Source organism: Rhinoderma darwinii, chromosome 1 (genome assembly GCF_050947455.1).
Source record: "Rhinoderma darwinii isolate aRhiDar2 chromosome 1, aRhiDar2.hap1, whole genome shotgun sequence".
NCBI classification, from domain to species: domain Eukaryota; kingdom Metazoa; phylum Chordata; class Amphibia; order Anura; family Rhinodermatidae; genus Rhinoderma; species Rhinoderma darwinii.
This window is the reverse complement of record NC_134687.1, coordinates 41,645,597-41,667,936: the sequence shown is the minus strand read 5'-3', so window position 1 is coordinate 41,667,936 and position 22,340 is coordinate 41,645,597. Positions and strand designations below refer to the sequence as shown.

General features: G+C 40.8%; 1 protein-coding gene across 2 annotated transcripts in view; it reads right to left on the bottom strand.

The window, feature by feature from the left end:
- STX18 (syntaxin 18) overlaps window positions 1-22,340 on the bottom strand; it is a 141,801-nt gene that overhangs the window by 44,656 nt on the left and 74,805 nt on the right. For both annotated transcript variants that reach the window (XM_075858031.1, XM_075858023.1), the window contains exons 2-4: window positions 17,571-17,638; window positions 7,103-7,215; window positions 2-79 (exon numbers count right to left, since the gene is read on the bottom strand). In XM_075858031.1, coding sequence (XP_075714146.1) covers window positions 2-79; window positions 7,103-7,215; window positions 17,571-17,638 — 259 coding nt within the window. The remainder of the gene's footprint in view (window position 1; window positions 80-7,102; window positions 7,216-17,570; window positions 17,639-22,340) is intronic.

Below are 22,340 nucleotides of genomic sequence, written 5' to 3'. Positions count from 1 at the left end.
CTTTTTAAATAGTCTCCAATGAAGTCCAAGATGGCAAGTCTGTGTTCTTTTACTTGAGGAGAAATGGTCTCCTTACATGCTGCAGACAGAAACATATTTATAGATCTAGTAGACTGATATTTGTAACTGGATACATTAGCACTTTCGTTACCACAACAAGTTTCACACTTTTAACAAAGAAATAAAACCTGAATTATAAAATAAATGTAAAAACAAATAGTGTTATACCCCCTGACATTATATATTTATATATACATATATATGACTTTACACATTGTAGAAATGCTACCGGTCACTTTACACTTTTGGGCGTCCCCGTGCAATTTTGCATCAAAGCGTAATATGGTGTAAAAAATGCATTAAAAGTCATGTTTGTAGCTAAAAGTCTTACCCAGACACAACATTTTCTAAAAATACAATTTCCAATTGAGCAAAGTTCATACATGCCATTTAGGTCTAGGCCTACGTATATATGTATATATGTATACTGTATCTTCACATACTCAGCAGAACTGAATAGACCAAAAACATCAGCAAGTAGGTGATTAAAGGGGAACGGTGACACCTCTAAAATATATAAAACAAGCTGGATAGCTCATCAGATGCTGCAGCGCTGGTTTCTTTTCCTGCTAGCCCCCGCATTCCCCTGCAATCGGCCCGGTTAGTCTACTCTACTGGCACCGAAACGATCAAGTGAGCGATTCTCAGAGCTCAGTGTCTATGATGGAGATTAACACTGAACACTGGGGAGAGTCTATTTTACACGGGCCAATGATCGGGCAAACAAACGTTCATAGGAGTGCTCGTTCCCGATCCCTGCCCTGTGTAAACAAAGCGCCGATGAACAAGCAAACGCTCATTCATCGGCTGATCGTATCGTTTATGCAGCACAAAATATCTTCGCTGGCAGCACATCTCCTTATGTAAACAGGGAGACGTGCTGCCGACATGATGGAAATGTATGGGGACGAGTGATCGTAGTGACAATCGCTCGTCCCCATACAGTACAGATCATAGATCCTTGTGAAAGCAGCGAGTGCCGATCAATGAGCCATTTCGTTGATCGGCGTTCGTTGTTACGGCTTAGTCCCGCGGGGCTACATTACTATGTCCTATGACGGCAGCAGCATTTCCACATTTCCTCTCGATTTGAAAAATGATTTATACAATAATCGTATTATTACGATTATTATGTGCAGGACACTGCGTCAGTTAAAGCTACTTCTGATGGTCCGAAATTTCTAATAATTTGCTATATTAACGCTCCCAGGCATGCCATATTAGAATTCTAATTCACCACTCCTAATGCAAAGTCCATGCAACATCTTATGGTGTCCTGTTTTCTGTTGAATTCTGTAAAATAAATAAAGAGGATAGAAATAAAAACTAAAATATATTTTGCTGCTGCCCCATTGTCTAACAGAAAATTAGCATATAGGGCACCAACACAAAAGTGGGAAATTTTTCTGGAAAAGGGTCCAGGAAAAAAAAATAATGGCGCTGGAAATCAGGGAGACCGCGCTGCTCAAGTCAGATAACCAGTTCAATTTTTATAACTTAGTGACAGGTCCGCATCGTGCATTGGAGGAGTTGTTGACTTCTGGGGAGGAGGGGGGGGGGGGTACATGCACATGCAGCGTTTTGTGTGTCAGCAGTTGAGTTGTGCGCAGAGATGAAGGTAGGGTATTCTAAAAGTGTGTACTTTAAGAAGTGTTCCAAAAATCAAGACTCGGGAGATCACGTGGATTAGTTAAACGCTACGTACACCTTTATTAAAGGAAATTATTTTTTTTGTTTAGATGAATGATGGACTGAGACGAGACGTCGATGTCACGCCCCGATGTGATGTCACAATAACGTTATATGAGGTCATATCTTGAAATGACATGTCCTGATACATAAATGTCGATGTCATGTTATATGAGGTCATAGCTATATCCTGACATGTCATTTCCAGCTATCATGTCCTGATATTTGACACCATGTCCTGATATGTCATGTTCTCATATGATGTTATGTCCTGATATAATGCCACAGTTATGTCATGATATGTCGTCATGTCCTGGTATGATGTTCACATTTATATTGTCATGTCCTGATATAATGTAATCGTTATATCCTAAATATAATGTCATGTCCTGTTTTATGAGGTAACACTTGTCATGAAATGTCATAATTATGTTCTTTGATGTAATAGTTATGGTATATCCTGGTTTGATGTCATGTCCTGATACAATGTCATAGTTCTATACGGATATGATGTCATGTCCTGATATGTCATATGCTCATATATGTCATATCCTTATACGATGCCACAGTTACGTCAAGTTCTGACATGTCATAGTTATACTCTTTGATGTCATGTCCTGATGTTATGTCTTGATATGTCAGTTTTCAGTATATGATGTCATAATTATGTTCTATGATGTCATAGGCCTATCCTGAAATAACACAGTAGCCGAGATATGAAGTCATATCCTGATATGATGTTGATGTCACTTACTGATATGATGATAGCTAGATTACAATGTCAAGTCCTGACAGTTTTTTCCTGATATGTCGTACTAATACAATGCCACAGTTATGTCATGACATGTCATATTTATATCTGGATATGAGGTCATGTCCTGATATGTGAGGTCTACGACATATCCTAATACGATGTCATAGATGTCAGTTATATCCGGATATGATGTCACGATCTAATATGATCTCACAGTTATGTCATCATATGATGTCATGACCTGATACAATGTCATAGTTATATGATGTCATGTCCTCTCAAGACAGGACATCATATCAGAACATGACATTATATATGATGTCATAGTTATGTCCTGAAATAACAATGCCTGATATATGATGTTTATATCACGTTTGGATATGATGTTTACATCACGTCCTGATATGTCAGGTCATGCATGATATGTCGTCACAGTTGCTTCATGATGTAATAGTTATGCCATGTTTTAATAGGAGGTCATGTCCTACTATATATGATGTCATGTCCTGACATAGGATGTTATGTTATGATATCTGATGTCAATGTCACGTCCTAATATTATGGCACAGTAGTATCGGGATACGAAGTCATGCCCGGATATGTTGTGTCCTCATACATGATGTCATAGTTACATGCTAATAGGTTGTCACATTCTGATATAACTGTGACATCCTGTCATGATATGATGTCATGTTCTTATGTGTGATGTAGATGTCATGTCCTGATATGTCACAGGTGTTATGACATGTCGTAATTATGTCCTATGATTACAGTATGTCCTGCTCCCAATACAAGGTCATAGATATATCCGGATATGATGCCATGTCCTGATATATGATAATAAAGAGGATAGCGGACACCACAAACTGATATTGGAGTGCCAGTCAACGTGTGCAATAAACATAATAAAAAGGTCTAAAGCAAGGAAATGTGTAGTCCTTTTTTTCCTTAACTAATCAACCTGTGGCCTAACCAAGGGACAGGACTGGGGTCCAGCACACATTTGTGTATTTTTAAGTGTTTTTAGATTTTGTCTTTTTGCTTTATACTTTTGGATTTTGTATTGTGGTGATAAAGTGATTTCATTCATACTTAGATGTGCAGACTGCTACACGTGTGTCCTTGCTTTAAACGTCCTTATATACTGTATGATGTCAGGTCCTAATATATGATGTCACAGTTATCATGTGAGGTCATACTTCTATGCTAATATGATGTCATGTCCGGATACATGATGTCGATGTCAGGTCCTGATAAATGGTGTCCGTTATTTCCAAATATTCGTACAGTGGGCACACAGAATGTGCAACAAATAAGCCAAAAACAAAGCGGGCCAATCACTAGTAATTGCACAACCCAATGAGTAAAAAAAAAAAAAAAAGAAAATATTTATTTCATTATGCCACAAAAACACACAATTAAAAACACCATGTGTCCCAAGACTGCAGACGCTGATACTTGGGACACATGCTGACTTAGTGGTAATTAACCATCAATTATTACACCTATTATATAGACTACACCTGCAGCTACCCATATAAAAATCCTTGATTTATCCACACTTTTAGCAAACCCCTAAGGAAGCCGGGACCCTGCGGCAATACGCATGGGGAAGGGATTGAGGTGAGCCTCACACTTGGTGCCTAGCCAGCTGCTTTACCCTGTACAGGCTTTTCCATCTTGAGATCCTAGTAGCCACAGCTGCTATTGTATATGGCACTTTATATATGTATATGTTCGATTTGTGTTTGCTGCTTTGCACTTTTTTTTTTACCATAATTGATTCTCGTTGGGTGGGACTAGTGTGTATCTATGTATTTTATTCTGGTCACGTGTCTCATTTTAGACCGGGCCTGGATACTACTCTATATGGCGTTTTAATTATGTGTGTTTATGTGCCATAATAAACGTTTAATATTTTGCTCATTGGGTTGTGCAGTGGTTGTGCGGTTACTAGTGATTGGCCCGCTTTGTTTTGGGTCTATCCTGATATGTCACTGTTATGTCAAGATATGATGTGATACCCAAATATGATGTTATGTCATGGTACATTATGTCAAAGTCAAGTTCTGATAGGATGTCACAGTTATGTTAGGAGATCATGTCCTGATATCATTTTATGGTTATTGAATGACATGTCATGTCCGGATAAGTCTTACAATTTAATTTCCTCAAAAATGATGTGGATGTCATGCCCTGATACATGAAATTTTTCATGTCGATGTTGCGTTATTATTATTATTATTTATTTCTGTCCTAATATGAGGTCATAGTTATATCCTTATATGCTGCCTGATATATGACATCATGTCGCATCCTGTTACATGATGTCACATTTATGTCCGAAAATATGACGTAATAGTTATATCCTGATACGAGGTCACAGTTGTCCGGATATGATGTCATGTCCTGATAGGTCATAGGTATATCCGGATATGTCCTGTCCTGATATAGGTTGTTATAGTTCTATCCTGATATGATATGAAAGCTACGTCAAGATATGATGTTTTGTCCTTGTACACGATGTCATAGTTATGTCCTGAAATGGCATGTCCTGATATATTGTGTTCATTTCACGTCCAGATATGATGACGTCACAGCCTGATATGATGTCACAGTTATTTCATGAGCTGTCATGTCCTGATATCTCATGTCATAGTTATCTGCTGGTTTGACGTTACATCCTTATATGATGCCATACTCCTATCCTGATATGGTTATATCCAGATATGATGTGATAATCACATATGGCTGTATGAGGTCATAGTAATATCGTGATATATAGTTTCATAGCTATATCTTGAAATGTTATCATACTTCTATCCGTGATTATTATATAAGTTATATCTTAATATGAAGTGTAAAGATATTGTAGCAATTCTGCCTTCATGTCACAGTAAAATGAAACTTTCCACTGCAAAAGAACAATAAATCTGCATGAATGAAGAAGACATTGGGCGTATCAATAAGTATTTTCTCATTACTACATAGTTACATGAGTGGAATACTGAGGAGTCCGCTAGATAACGGTGATCCATATACAGGCAACTGCATTGCTTTCTTTAAACTGCTTATTGTTATGGAAGACTATTCACAAAATAGTCCATAATTGCTTCGTATAACCCGGTGTGCCCAGATGCCCTTTACTGCTCTGTGTAAAATGGGTTTCTTCAAATTCACAGAGCTGGAATAGAAATATAAGGATATAAAGAAAAGGAAGTGTATGTGACTGGTTATTTCTTGGACAGTATCCAATAAATGTTATCCATGTCTGTACACCGTCAGGATTAAAAAAGATACATAGGAAAAGCTAAACACGGAAGAGGAGTTGTACTTAAGGCCCATTGCCTTGCCGTGTGAAATCCAAAGTGGTGTGCATATTGTCAATGTTATACATTTTTTATTTAAAAAGTGACAAATACTACAAATTGCGTTCTATCAAAGTTTGATTTTGCCACATTCCTTAAAAACTTTGTGGCCTTAAACAAGAAATGTAGGGATAATTTAGAGGCCCCACTGCGGTACTTAAAGGAGGTTAATAGCGAAGCCTAATGGGTCAGAGGTTTCTTCGAACCTGGCCGTTAAGTACAGCCATCCTCTCACAGGTGATTGCGAGGGCCCCGCTACAGTGCAGTCCCCATGACATACGGTACATATATATTGGGATGCGGTAAATACATCCTGCTGGTGACTATGGTGATTAATGCTACTTATACTACACAATTGATTGACCCGACCATTGTGATGGTTGGATAAATGAGAAATATATTTTAAAAAAAAATCTACAATAGATACCCTAGAAAATCAACCATTCCCCCCTCCTCCGTCTCACAATTATATGTCTGGCTGTAAGACAACTGGCTGCAGCAGAAGCCTTCTACAACGACTTTGTTTGTAACAAATGTTATGCCCCGAAACTTGGTTAAGTCTCGCAGCTTTGCTAAGCTCCGTCCCTTCAGCTTTGTGGCAGCCGGAAATGGAAGCGTTCAGATTGAAATTATTCTCCCTATTCTCAACAAGATTTCTACATGAACGTCGGCTTTAGGGACACGCAGAAGATTATGTACACGGACCAACACTGTCGACCTCCGATTTACTTTTATCCTACATTCCTAGGTTTAGTATTTCATTGTGTAGTGACAACATATGTACAGAAAGGATTTATCCATATCAGTTCCATAAAACGCAAAATACCTCATCAATATATTTTGTTAGAGTGGGAGGAAACCAGGGTACCCAGATGAAACTAGGTGATAATTATCTAAAATCGGTGGGGTCCGGCTGATGGAACGCTTACTGATCACGAGAACGGGCTTACCTTGCCTTTCCTGGTAGCCCCATAGAAAATGAAGCGGTAGTGCTCATGCTCCACCACTGCTCTATTCATTTATATGGGGCTGCCAAGCACCATTTTCGGCACTACTGCTCTATTCCTATGGGGGTACCAGGAATGGCAAAGGTCAGCCCTTTCTCGTGATCGGTGGGGGGCCCAGCTGCCTATCCTGTGGCTAAGTGATAAATAATAATTATGGGAAAACTTCTTTAAGACAAACATTCGGCAAACAGACGACACAACTTTTACAAGTGTTGAGAACTCACCCTCTGTTCTAAGTTGTTGAATAGCATCAGAACACGCTCTCATGAAGGTCTGTGCATCCTGATCAATCTGGTCGCGTTCAGTGTCTGTCATACGTGTATATTTGGACACATGACTATAAAAAAAAAACAAAACAAAACAAAAAACAGCTTGTAAAATCTATCAGTAGTCAATAAATACTGAAGTGTATTTTTGCAGGTCAGGGACTCTATAGCTTTAGGGGCTCCTTAGAGGATCTGTATATTTTTCCCAGGAACATAATTTCTGGCCAAGAGGCGGTGTCCAGATCAATGAAATATGTTTTTCCATGTCCTCCGCTGGGATTTTCCCCCATATTTAACAAAAGTATATAAACCGAAGACGGACAAAAAGTACAATTAAAGGGGCTGTCTTATGAAGACAACCGCTGTCCATATGCTCTATTATGACATATGGACGTCTGTATGCAAGAGAACAGAGAGCAAATCTAGTGAACATGGTCCAGCCAAGCATTATATGGACGCCTATTCATTTCAATGGCAACCTTGTAAGACTATATTTACCTGGCAGCGGCCGCTGCAGGGTAAATGTCTGGACAGACGCGGCTTCCATGAGCGATAACAGCAGATGGCCTGGATTTAGAGTAGCCAGACCCGCAGAGATCCAGAGGGCACTGGAAAAAGTTTTCTCACACTGTTATACCTACTGCAGGGCCTGAGGGGGCGGTGCACGACACAGGGATTCTCTAGTTGATGTTCTATGAATTCCTGTGTCATGCTCCTCCCCCTCAGTCTACCAGACATAACAGTTTACGTTTTGCCTGGAGTGTTCCTTTAAGTACATGATAAAAGTACAAAGTGAACATTATGAACAATCTGGCGTAGAAGAACAATGCCTCAAAAAAAAAAAAGGGTTTTCAGTTAAAATGATCAGAAAACATAACGCTATGAATGGAGTACAATAAACTATGGAAAAGTCAAGACGTTAGGAAGGACAGCTTCTGAAAAAACAACCCATTCAAGCAGTTATTTTCTACACATAACTGGTCATTAGTACAAATCGTTCAAGAATTCTGTTTAGACCATAATGTTCTTGAAAGACAATCTGTATCTGTTGCCACATGATAGACTCACCCCGGTCATATTGTTTCCTCAGATACAAGAAAATGATAAGTGTGCATCATTAACCCATGATTATGAGCTCTGAAGGCCAATATACATCTACACACAAGACATAGCTTCTGGGCTAGCTCATTCTCCCTACCAATAGTCATACGTAGATATGAATCGCATACACTTATTTCATGCCAGGTCAGCTAAGTAAACCCGACCACACAAGAAGCTAAAAGATGAAATGTTGCTGGAGGGATCCGCCGATACAGGACAATGATCCGGAGTGTCATTTATCTGCAGATAGAAGAAGCCGCATTCTCATTTTACACTTCTCTGAAGAGTCTACACCAGTCGGCTGTAAAATTGAATGTGGTTGAGGAGAGTTTTATGGCAGCACAAGTCAAGGATACAGAAAGATGAAGAACAAGAAGCTCTATAAATAACAAGATAGAAGTCACTTACACACTGGGGGGCTGCGTGCGCGTGTGTGCGTGTGCGCGTGCCGTGGCAGGCTCCATGGCATTAGTTTTCTAGCACTGGCACTGATGATCATGCACATATGCAGGAGTACTGGATAGCGGAGATGCCTTGGGCACCAAGGGAGTCAAGTGCTTGACACATGACTGGTTAAGTTATCAGGCACCATCATGAATTCCACATAATTTGGGGTCATTTTTCTGCGTAAAAATACAGCTACATAGGCTAAAAGGAAAATAAAAATAGAATTGCTTCTTACCGGTAATTCAGTTTAAAAAAAAATCCTAATGACAGCACAAGAGGAGTGAACTTCCACATCTTGATAAAAACACCAAGAGGTTAAATAGCCCTCCTCACTTCACCCCTCAGGGTAAAGACAGGCATGGTATGCTGAACCGTCATTTATCAGCACTCAATAATATACAAGATAGGAGCTGATATCAGCGTGCTGGAGAGGGTCTGGTGTCTGCCTTCATGAAGCGTTAGACCCAGCCATGGTTCGCTAGATCCTGACCAATAAAAAGGAACTTAAAGCAGGTATTTGCTCCATCTTCCGGTTTTGCCCTTTCCCCTATACTCTTGAGTTTTGGTTACGGGTTGGACAAAAGGAATTTTTCCTTTTATTTAATCCATACTCTGGGAGATTTTTCTTTTGGTCTTTGGCTTTCTCAAGCAGCTTGAGAAAGCACTCATTTGAAAGGAATATTGCAGGGTTTTGATTAGGGCACAGTGTCACCCTTAGGCATCATTTACACGAGCGTAATATACGCGCGTGCTTTTCACGCGTGTCGTACTCACCTATATTAGTCTATGGGGCAGTGCAGACAGTCCGTGAGTTTTGCGCAGCGTGAGTCCGCTGCGTAAAACTCACGACATATTCTATATTTCGCCGTTTTTCCGTGCATCACGCACCCATTGAATTCAATGGGTGCATGAAAACCACGCAGGTTGCACGGAAGCACTTCCGTGCGAAGTGCGTGATTTGCGCAACAGCTGTCAAACTCTGAATGTAAACAGAAAAGCACCACGTGCTTTTCGGTTTACAAACATCCAAATGGAGTGTCATAATGATGGCGGCTGCGCGAAAATACGCTGATGACACGCAGCTGTTAAGTGCATTTTGCATGTGCAAAACGCACACGCTCGTGTAAATCAGGCCTTACATTCATGGGTTCCGCTAGACCTTTCCGTCGGAGGAACCCAAGAACAGAAAGGGAAACCATAGCATCCGTTCGCATTACCATTGATAGTAATGGTAATTCTTCCGTTGTAAATGGTTTCAGTCTGTTCTGTAAGGTTTACGTTTTTTTGCGGAAGCAATAGTGTCGCCGACTGCGCTTTTGTTACCCCCCAAAAAAATGGAACCCTTACGGAACGCAGACAAACGGAAACAATTTTCAGCGGCAGCTTCACCATTGCAATCAATGGTAATGCAAACGGAGGCTATGATTTCCGTTTGCCTTCCACTCATGGGTTCCTCCAAGGGAAAGGTCTGACGGAACCCAACGCTGATGTGAACACAGTCTAAGACAGAGGACCTAGCAGTAACACGTACAAATTCTGCTGATACATTCGCGAAGATGCCAGTTGCCTTCTGAAGAAGAGGTGACCATATTTCTTCTGTGTGTACCTTCTCTCAGATGGATTTCCAGCTGCCCCAGCCATATAAACACGGAACGAGCCAGGAACGTAGAGGCAATGTTGTGGTTTAATAAGGCAGCCGAGGTTTCCCAAGACTTTTTGAGCAGGCTCTCAGCCTTCGTATCCATTGGGGCTTTCTTTTAGCGAGTACTTAAATGGAAGCATGGTCATTTTCCATACTCTGGCAACTTGGATATAATTGTTTGGTACCTATATCCAGGACTTTATCTGATCTTCGTCAAATTGGAAGCATTCTTTAAAGTTCACCTGGAATGGTCAAAGGCTTTTCCGGGTATACCCAATCCTCTCGAATTAATCTCTTACTACTCTCATGGATTGGAAAAAAAATTTGGCTTGGATCCAAGACCAACAAACATCTCATTTTGAATAGACTTTCTCTGACTTCAACGTCCATGGTGTTTTAATGTCCATCCTGTGGTAGAGAATTATTTCTGCCATGGATCTTGCCGTTCGATTGCGAAACATCTGCATGCGTTACATACAGATTTTATCGCGGATTTGTCAAAGATTTCACGCATTGCAAAGAGAAAAATCTGCAGCAAAACAAATTGTGGCAAATCCACAACATAACAGGCATGCGGCCAGTGTGAAAATCTGCCTTCACGTGTGAATGGGGTTTTGTATTGTACTGAACTTCGTAGGACACATCTGAACATGGCCTGTTTGTACCTTCGCAAACACTTTATAAACCGTAGTAAATCAGTAAGACCAATGAGGACCCAGAAGATTTAAGGGAATTTGAAAAGAGTAAAAATTTTAACACACACAAATAATGTTTGATAACCTAGCAAAAGTGTTGTGTAGCGGAACATTAAGGGTGAGAACAGGAATTCAATGGTCTAGAAAAGATGACAGTGTCTTTTAGTTACCGCATAGAATTATATTAATAGTACCACAGCGCCCTCTGTTGGACAGAGGTAGCATGTGCAGTAGGCAGAAGAAGCAATGCGTGTGGTAAATGGGATAACGCTCTAGTTTTTCGGGCTTTACGCTAGGATGGATTTGTACGTAAAACTCAGTGACAAATTATCAAGTCTGTATCATGACTGAACAGTTTACAGAGGAACGGAGCCTACAAATCCACAGGACAGATCTCTTTTTATTCTCGTTCAATAACTTTTAATGAAATTTTTTTTTTAATAATTCATACATTTCTTGCTACTTTGTGGATATATGATTGCCATGTTCTTTTTTTTTTTTAATGAGCGCCAAATTCCATGTATTTCACATTAACAAAGAAAAACATTTTTGTTCAAAAGAAATAAAACAAACACAACATGGACAAAAAGTATTGGGACACCCCTCCCCTCAATCTTTGAATTCAGCGTAAATCCATTGCGTAAATCCAGCACCTCGCTATTTGTGATAGAATGGGTTGTTCCAAAGAGCTACTTGAATTCCTGCGTGGTCTTGTATCAGGACGCCACCGTTGTAACAAATCAGTTTGTGAAATCTCTTCGCTCCGAGATATGCACCTGTGAGTAATATTATTACAAAGTGGAAGTGTTTAGGGACCACATCAACTCAGCCACGAAGCGTCAGACCACGTAAACTTACAGAGCGGGGTCGCCGAATGCGGAGACGCATAGTATATAAAAGTCACCAGTTGATTCAATAACTGCAGAGTCCAAACCTTCTCTGGCATGATCAGCACAAAAACGGTGCCCTGGCATTGGTCCAATGGCCGAGCAGCTGCATGCCAGCCTTACATCACCAAGCACAATGCCAAGTATCGGATGGAGAGGTGTAAAGCAGCCGCCACAGGACTCTGGACCAGTGGAAACGTGTTCTGTGGAGTGATGGACAGTCTGATGGATGAGTGGGTTTGGTGAATGCCAGTAGAATGTTTCCTTCCTGACTGCATTGTGCCAACTGTAAAGTTTGGTGGAGGAGGGATAATGCTATGGGGTTGTTTTTCAGGGGTTGGCCTGGGTCCCTTAATTTCCAGTGAAGGGAAATCTTAATGCTTCAGCATACCAGGAACTTTTGGACAATTGCAGCTTCCAACTTTGTGGACAGTTTGGGGTTCGGCCCTTTTCCAGAAATTTTGAGCCAGGCCGACTCCTCCAACATCAGTGTCTGACCTCACAAATGCTCTTCTGGGTGATTGGGCAAAAATTCCCAGAGAAACACTGCAAAATCTTGTAGAAAGCCTTCCCAGAAGAGTGGAAGCTGTGTTAGCTGCAAAAGAGGGACCGACTCCATATTAATGCCTATGGATGTAGAATGGGATGTCATAAAAGCTCCTGTAGGTGTAATGTGTAGATGTCCCAATACTTTTGTCCATGTAGTGCATATCAACAGATAAGACAAAATGGGAAGTGGGAAAAGTGGATGGGGAAAACAAAAAAAAAGAGAAAAAAAAACCAAAAAACGAAATTAAGTTGATGAAAGGGATTAGTTAAACAGCCCACTATCAAGTTTAGTGAAGGACTAGCCAGTCCCTAAATGAAGCGGATTCTCTAAACATGATCCACTTTTGCCACAATTTAAAGGCAAAGAACACCTTTGAAAGGAATTTTTCTTAAAAAAAAAAATTTAACAACGTTTTGTGTGTTTTTCAACAACTTTTAAAATGATCTGTCTGTCTTTCTCAGTCGATTTTGTCAGGTCAAAAGAACTGACGGCTCGGCTGAGATCGGGTCAGTGCGTCTCTGACATACAGGATCCAGCTAACAACGATCACATCTTCGTTATGAACTTAAATACTCTTATTTTTTAATTGACGTGGCTATGTGAGGCTTTAATTTTTTTCTGCGTGTATTGGGGGGGGGGGTAAAAAATAAATAAATAAATGACTGTGTATGTTACATTATTTAATTTTGCAGCTTGAATATAGGAAAAAGCGATTCATCAGATTTTTTTTATCCCGTTCACCTTAAATAACCTGCTAGATGAATTCTTCAGGATTTTACGGTCGTGTACGAGGTGCGTCCAAAAAGTAATGAGAATGATTTCCAAAAAAAATGTTTTTATTCAAAAACCATACAATTCGGCCCGATCACCTGGGACTGAACACAACAACTCCAGCGACCCCGCCATTCTTCGTAGCAGCGCTGGAAGTCTTCATGTGAGAGGTCGTTCAGAGCCCTCGTCACGGATGACTGGACGTTTTCAACAGTACCAAATTGGTGTCCTTTCTTGTGAGTTTTCTTTTTTTCCACCCAAAATAAAAAATAAGTCACAAGGTGCCAAGTCAGGACTATAGGGTGGGTGAGGAAGGGTAGGGATGTTTTTCTTGTGCCAAAAACCCACAGCGAATGATGCAAGACTTGGCGCATTGTCACGGTGGAGGATCCACGTTTTGGCAATGTCCGGGCACACTCGAAAAATGTTGGTATCGAGCCTGGGAAGCATTGAGAACATCCGCTGACGTTGCAGGACGCCCTGAGCGCGGTTCATCCTCAAGGGTTTCCCTTCCATCTTGAAGGCTTTGTGCCATCTGAAAATTTGGGCTGAAAAGCAGCTTCCCCGTATGCGATTTTCAGCATCTCTAAAGGCCCTGTTCACACAGAGATTTATTTGTAATTTTGAGGCAGATTGTGACCTGCCTTCAGTTTCACGCCGCGTCTTTGCGGCGATTTTCGGCCATTTCGCTTAATGGGAAAAAAACCCAGTGAGAAACCCTTTTTCTGCCTCTCATTGATTTCAATGGGAGGTCAGAAGCAGAAAAAAAAACTCCTCCGCCTCCTATTGAAATCAATGGGAAGCAGTTTCGGACTTTTTTGGCGCCGATTCCGACTAAGTTTTCTGCGGCAAAAAACTGTTTTCTGAAGCAGTTTTTACAAGTCTTACGCAAAATTTAATTGCATAAAACTGCTCGATGCTCCTCTGCATTTTTGTCCGTGATGAGGGAAAAACAAGGTTGCACATTTGTAACGTTCTGACGCTTCGAAAGGAGCTTCAACGGAGGATCGTCCGTGTGAAAGGGATTAAAAAATGTTTAAATGATTCCATTTTGCGTGGACTCCATCTTGTAAGGTGGTGCCCATTTTGGATAGTTAGAATCCATCTTGTGGCCTGAAGGAGCCATTTTGAGATGAATAAGTCAAATGAGAGACTGAAAAAAACAATGCCGTGAAAAGGCACAGCGTCTGACGCGTTTTATGGCGAAAAACACTCGCAGTTTTTTCCTTTGCCTGTTGAAGACAGAGGTAAATAAACGCAGCAAAAAAAAGCCTGTGGTGCAAAACCACTTCAAAAAGACCAGAGCTGATTTTTACAGGCAGAATTTTCTGCCTGAAAAAACTGTGTGAACAGGGCTTTAGAGAATGACCTTTGTAATTCAATATGGCCGTTCACACAGCCGTTGTTTCAACGGACCATGTAAAGGGTCCGTGGGAAAATAGGACGTGTCCTATTTTTCCACACTTCACGCATCTCTCCATAGACTCTCGTCTATGGGGGATACGTTACATCGCGTCCCGCAGCGCAAAAGCACAGATGCACCTCGGGTGTGAAAAACTGCCATTTTTCACGTCCGAGGTGCGCAACTCTCGTGTAAATAAGGCCTAAGGGAGGGGGTCAGTCTGACTCTTAGCCTTGGAGAAGAGTTTAATTTAATATAAGGGAGGGGGTAGTCTGACTTCAAGCATCTAAGACGTGGTATATTTTGGGAACTCCTAGTATTACATTTGAAACGCCTCCTGAGCCCGTGATTGGCTCAGGACAAAACATATTGACATTATAGGCTATTGGTTAAATCAAATCCAAATTAACGTCGCATTGTAAACGATTGGAATCAAGCTGCTCCTACTTCCAAAGATATTATTGTAATTGTTTGACGAATGAACGCCAGAGAAGGATTTTGAGCATATAAAGCCTGGTCTCGTGTCATCTTTTCTCTCAAATATATAGATTTTATGAAATGTATTCACTCTGCTGTGGTCACTCATGAGTAACCTTTGACCCTGCCATTGGATGTGGGAGTTTCTTTTTGACGAACCCACTGGCTATAAATGCAGGCTGTATCTTGAAGTACATGCAACACGCCATGAGTAAGGACAAGTGATTTGTGTGAAACGCGTAGGCCTGCTATCTGATGCATCCACCCCTTTGTATATGGACTTTATAATATATTTGGAATAAAGCTGGATTACTTCCTTTTAAACCCAGCGCTGGATCAAGCTTCTCTTTTTCTGCTTTAATATATTTTGGGCCATGATTGCGTCAACAGTCCGGCCGTATACGATATACCACGGCAACAACCTCCATCCTTACTATCCTCACGTAGCCCTTGTGAGGAGCATAAAAAAAAAATGTCATTCCATACTCCTGTTTATCCCATTGCAGGTGTGCATTCCCCCACACGTGAGAAATATTGCCAACCTCCAAACCGCACCTCAAACCTAATTCAGAGCAATTTAGGAAAATGGAATGGAGGACGGCAGTGTTCGGTACCTGTGTGTTAATATATTAAAATTCTTTTCTTGGAGCCTACAAGATATGGAGGACTTATATGTCAAGACAAAGGCCTTCGACCGTATCATGGGGAAGAAGAAAGGCCCCAACTCCCTTTCCCATGCAGTCACAAACGGCAGGGGCGGCAATGATCCACCACCCCAAAGAAGCAGTCCATAGAGAAGAGACACCAAATGGGGAGGTTGGTAAACACAAATACTCAAATTGGGTAAGATCACAAGCAACCTGTGACCAACAGTAGGACTGTAACTGGAAAGTTGTGCATATTGTAGCCGGGCTCCCCTAGACCTGCCTCCCGGGAAGGAAGAGAGTGACGTAAATGGGGAGCTTTCAAAAGGAAAAGGTCTAAAATATTGGATCTCCATATTCCCACCGGGAAATGTAATTTATTGAAAATCAGCGTCAATGGACTTGAAAAGAAAAAAAAAAAAAAGTCAGCCCCAGACTAGAAGCATGTTTATGCCAAAATTGTAGAGTCCCCGACGACATGGAAAGAGGCGCCAACCCACCAGGTCTGTCAATTTTCCTCAACCACAGCAATAACGGTATAGAGAGGCCCGCTCAAGCTGACCCTATGGTAGTACCAACTTAAGTTCTATGAAAGATTAGCCGGCCAATAGAATGTAAGCAGATCAGGTAAACCCATAACCCCTTGATCCTTAGGACAGATGAGAAATTAACATTTTTATTTATTTTTTTATTAAAAGGAATTACGCCTGAACCATAGAACAAAAGTCACCTGTCAAAAATCGTATTTAGTCATTTCTGTTTCTAGCAAAGTGAATGGGACAGAACTGCAATACCAGACACAGCCCACGGACAGACGTGGCGCTGTTTCTGGAAATAAAGCAGATCCTATTTCTTCTAATCCTGGAAAACCCCTTTAAGGTCATTGTCATCAGAATGCCCCCCGTCTTTGCCCCTCTGCTGGATCAAGGGTCTTTTAGCACAGCCACAGACAATACAACAGAGACGTGATTTGCCTCATGTATTAAAACTGACCTGACAACAAGAAAGGAGCTCTCTCTTTCTTTACTGCTTACCTTTGCTGGAGAATTGAAAGTCAAGTATAAAATGAAGACACGTAAACAAGCTACATAAATATCCAATATTAACAAGTCTGAACATAAAAGATATTAATGGCCAAAAGGGCACGTTCTGGATAGAAATAAGTTGCAAACCACGGTCGCCACATGTGGATTCTGTAGTGGGTGTATATTACTAAAAAGGAAAGAAGGGAAGGTAAAGATGGAAAAAACACCAATACAAGGGAAACTAGTAAGGGCAAAATTCAGACGAGCGTAATACTCTTCTGTCTGCTGTGCGTTGAAATGACTACCGGCACACGGACCCATGCAATTTAAGGGATCATTCACACTTGTGTTGTTTTTCACGCACCTAGTCGTCTATTGAAGTCTATGGGTGCGTGAAAACCATGGACAGCACATGGACGACATCTGTGCGCGGTCCGTGTTTCACGCAACAAATATATAGAAAAGGAGAAATAAATGTAAAAAAAAAATAAAAAATGAAGGGTTTGCACAGACGTAATAAAAACGTAAAAACGCATGCAACGCGCAAAGCACACGGATGCCAATACGCAACACACAAGAAATGTAGGAAAAACGTTGCGTTCTTGACGTGCGCAAATAGGACACACTCGTCTGGATGTAGCCTTAGGCTGAATTCAGACAACCATAGTATACGTCCGTGTGACGGCCATTAAAACAACACACACACTATATATATATATATATATAATACTTAGAAGTGACATCCATAAATACACATACATGTAGGACACACAATGTACACTGACCTGCAGGCGTTAATATAATCCTTCCTGTGCTCCAGGAGGAAATCTTTCAACTTTCCAATGTTATTAATCTGAATAGAAAAAGGAAACAGAAAATAAAAGACCAAAAAAATACAGGAAAGGCAAATCACAGTCATGTAAATGTGACTAGCAGAATATATATATTCTTCACATGCCGGGAGACGTAGAGATCGAGCCGTGTCATCTCTTCTGACTGTCGTGACGAACACTGGAAAATCTCCCCAAAAAATTCAGGTTTTCATCAGTTTTTCTTGCAAAAATTCAGCTCTGCTACATCAACATCTTTTGTCCACTACATATTGTATACATAAAAGCAGCCAGCATACAGGCGTGCAGCGTCTCTGGAATAGTGGGTGGCTACTTCACGTAGGATTTTAACACCACAAATGTGTAGGAAACGAGGAGAAAAAAAAAAAGCTATCAATATACACTCTAAGGCCCAGTTCAGACAGAGTTTAACGCTGATTTTTACGCGGAAACTGCGTCAGAATCAGCAGCAAGAAACGGCCAAACCCGGCTCCCATTGATTTCAATAGGAGGCGGAGGAGTTTGTTCCCGCAGCGACTTTTAGCCGCTTGCGGTAACAAAAATCAGCATGTTCTCGGTTCCAACTCTGACCTCACATTGAAATCAATGGGAGGCAGAGAAAACATTTGCTGCGTTATTGGCCCGCTGTGCTCAATGGGCGCTGTTGAAAAATGCCGCAAAAACTGCGGCAGGAAAGTGCATGCTGGTCAAAATCTGCCTCAAAATTGCCTGCAAAAAAACTCTGAACAGGGCCTTAGAAGTTCTGCGCCATTTTAGGACGGACGCCATGCCCCGCATGTGCCGTTAAACCGGTATTCAAGGCCATTTTATGGACTTATTTAAAAGACCTGTTTTGTAGTGTAGTTTTGACTTCACAAGGAGAGTAACCCAGCAATGATCATGGTGGGAAACAAATTACTATCCTTTAACGACCCGTGACAAAAGTTACGTCATGGTCAGGTGCGAATATCTGGACCGTGACATACATTTTCATCATCGAATCAGCGATCGATCAGCAGCAGGAGCAGGGATGTATTACACACTCGTGCTCCCCCCGCAATTCCTGGGATCGGAGATCGCTCCAGTCCTGGCAGTTTGACCCCTTAGATGCTGTGGTTCATAACAACCATCTAAGGTGCTTGAGTCAGCCCGATCACACAACGCCGATAGTTTGCCATGGCAGTCGGGGACTTGCAACAGTTATATGCTTATAAGGCCATAGATTACCGGTCAGTTTAATTGTAATATCCGTATTATAACTAACACATTATTTAAACCACAAGGTGAATGCTGTAAAAAAACAAAACAAAAAACAGAATTGCTTTTTCTTCCATTTCCCCCACCCAAAATAATTAAAGAAAAGTTCACCAATAATGTACATGTACCCAAAATAATTCTATTAAAAACTACGACTCGTCCGCACAAGCCCTGACTCAATGAAAATATTTTTTTTTTAAAAAAAGCTACGGCTCTTTGAATTCCGAAAAAATATTTATTTTCCATGAAATTTGCTATTATTGTGCAAATGTAGTAAGACATAAAAAACGGATTTGGTGTTGCCGCAATTATATCGACCCATACAATAAACACGTTATTTATGACGCACAATATATTTAAAGAGCAAAAATACTAAATCGGTGAATATGCAGTTTGTGTATGCACCACCCCCCCCCCAAAAAAAAAAAATTTAATCAATGAGTTATGCGTAGCCTAAACAGGGGTCATTGAAAAATACAAATCCCGCAAAAAATAAATAAAAAAAAAAAAAAAAAGCCCTCAACTACATCAATGGAAAAAAAGAATATAAAAAAAAGTTATAATAAAAGGATAAAGAAACCAAAAAATAAATGCACGCAAAGCAAACCTGAAGAAAGAGCTTGAAAAAATGACCACAAGATGGCAGCAGAGCATTAAGCATAAGACTAGCAGTAGCAGCTTCTACACATTGCTGTTTTTAAGAGACTGTGACAATATTGCTATGGAGCCGTACAATTTATCAAAACGAGTGCAAGGAAAACACGGAGAAGGAGCTCAAAACTAATCGATCAGATTCAATAAATTTTTTTTATTTTTTTTATCAATAGGCGCTGAAAAATGAAAGATTCAACGTCAAGTTCATCCTGAAACGGGAACGTCTGGGAAATACAAAGATGGTATTATGATCGGACGTCTCCATACACTCCCAATATGCTGGATTACCTATAGAACTTATTTTTGAGAAAAATAACCACAACATGCTGTTCAAGAACACACTGGAGAATAAAAGATAATGAAAGCCGCCAAGGTTTCCAGCGGGCAGCTTTAAAGTCAGGCCAGAGCCAATCCCGGAGAGGTCTCTTTCATCTTTCACTAGATATTGAAGTGGACGTTTAGAAGATGGAGCGAGATCTGACTTTTTATTACCGGCGCTTTTTACCATCTTCATTTATTCAAGATGTCTGATTTGTAGCAGGAGTAAAATCTAATAACAGAAGTAAATCCTGACACCCCCCTGCAGCTTTAACCAGAAGCATGTGACTAGAAAATCATTTATTAGAAATAGGAAAGAATCGGGAACGGCAGACAAGAGATCCCAGGGGTAAGAGCTCAGGGACCAGGACAATAAACATTATACCTATAAAGTACGCCAAACACAGTCAACATTTCTATAGATGTAGCAGAGCCAACACCGTAGTTTGGACCTAATTCTTATATCTTGACCTACTATAGGAGGCCTGCAGGAACACCCAGTACAGTAACCTTCAATCCAGCATCAATGGGACCGGATAAGTGATGGATTGGCATATATTCTGGATTATCAAAAACCATAGAAATTGTATGAAACTCACTTGTCAGGGTAAAGAACCAAAAATAAAATGAATACAAAATCTACTGCCATCATTTAGTTCGGGTGCATTTAAATAAGACATTTTTTGTTGCCGTAATCTGTGATTTTCTGAAAAAATTGGGTAGTTTTTACAAATGACCCAGATTTGCTGCAATTCTGAAAATTGTGGCAAAAACAGTGACAAAAACAAACAAACATGGGAACGCACCGATTCACTCAAGGAAGTTCCCTAATCGGTTCACTCTTCGGTCTTGTTAAAATCTGCAGTTGTGCTAATAACAAGGGTCTGATTATCAATTTTCAGGATTACCAGAGTCTGGATTAAAGGAATTAGAAGGGACCATGAAGTAAATGGGCTGTGTTGCAGTTCCCTGCACAGTAGATAGGGGGAGCATCGCTGTGCAGGGAAACATCAGTGAAGGAGCATTGCGCAGAGTTGCGGCACCTTCATTTGAGGGTCCTGGCAGTCGGACCCCCAGCAATCACTAAGTGATAGGATATGTCATCACTTAATATAGTAGAAAAGTTGGATCAAATGAAGATTATGTCCCCCGTGTTCGGATATTCCAGTCAGTCGTGCAGCTTGTTTATCAAAGACAAGGCTTCATTCACATCTGGGTCGGGACTCCGTTCATGGGTCCCGTCAGAGCTTCCCGTCAGGGGAACCCATGAACAGAACCCTGAAATCCGTGGTGATGCAAATGGAAACCTATGGTTACCGTTTCTTCCAGTCAATGGTGACGGATCCGGTGCGAATGGTTTCCACTTGTCACCATTGTTTAAGGGTTCAGACGTCTTGACGGAAAGAATAGCGCAGTCGACTACGCTATTGATTCTGTCAAAACGACGGAACCCTTGCACAACGGTGACAAGTGGAAACCATTTGCACCGGATACGTCACTATTGAAATCAATGGTGATGCAAACGGAAACCTATGGTTACCGTTTCTTTCAGTCAGAGTTCCGTTCATGGGTTCCCCTGACGGGAAGCTTCAACAGAACTCATGAACGGAGTCCCGACCCAGATGTGAACGAAGCCTAAGTAATATGTAGCCACTTTTTCAGAGAGAAGTGCGACTTTTCAAAGACAGAGCCCTTTCTGATGGATCCCCATGATGACGCACCGTTCTTGTACATACACTTCCGAGAATATCTAGCAGAACATTGGCGCCGAGCGATCCAACGCAGAGGTTGGTGGCAGTTTTCGCAGTCCAGATTGTTTGCAGTAATTAGCGCTGTTCCATGAATTCGATGACATGGGTTTTATTCGTGCCAGATATAATAGGCTGGAGCGTCTCCTCAGAGAAATGTCCATCCATTTTAATTTAAGGGAAACAATAAATTGCAATTAATGGGAGAGATTTATCAAGCGGTCATATAGTAAGAACCTCCTTTGTTGCCCATATCAACCAATCAGAGCTCAGCTTTCATTTTACCTGAGCTCATTAACCCTTTTACGACCCAGCGATTTTTATGCTTTAGCATTTCACTCCCGCCTTCCAAGAGCCATAACTTTTTTCTTTTTCCATCAATACAGCGGTGTGAGGGCTTATTTTTTGCGGGAGGAGTTGTAGTTTTTATTGGTGCATACAATTTTTTGATCACTTTTTATTTGATTTTTTTATGGCTAAGGTGACCAAAAAACAATGATTCGGGTGTTAATAATTTTTTTTACGCCTTTCACAGTGCAAGTTAAATAATGGTATATTGTAATAGTTCAGAATTTTACGAACGCGACGATAACGATTTGTTACTTTTTTTTTCCACACATTTTAAAAATGTATTTATTAGCCACCCTTGGAGACTTAACCAGCGATAGTTAGATCGCTGGTACAATAAACTGTGACACAAATGTATTGCAGTATATAGTCATTTTTACAGCCTTAGCAGAGGCAGACA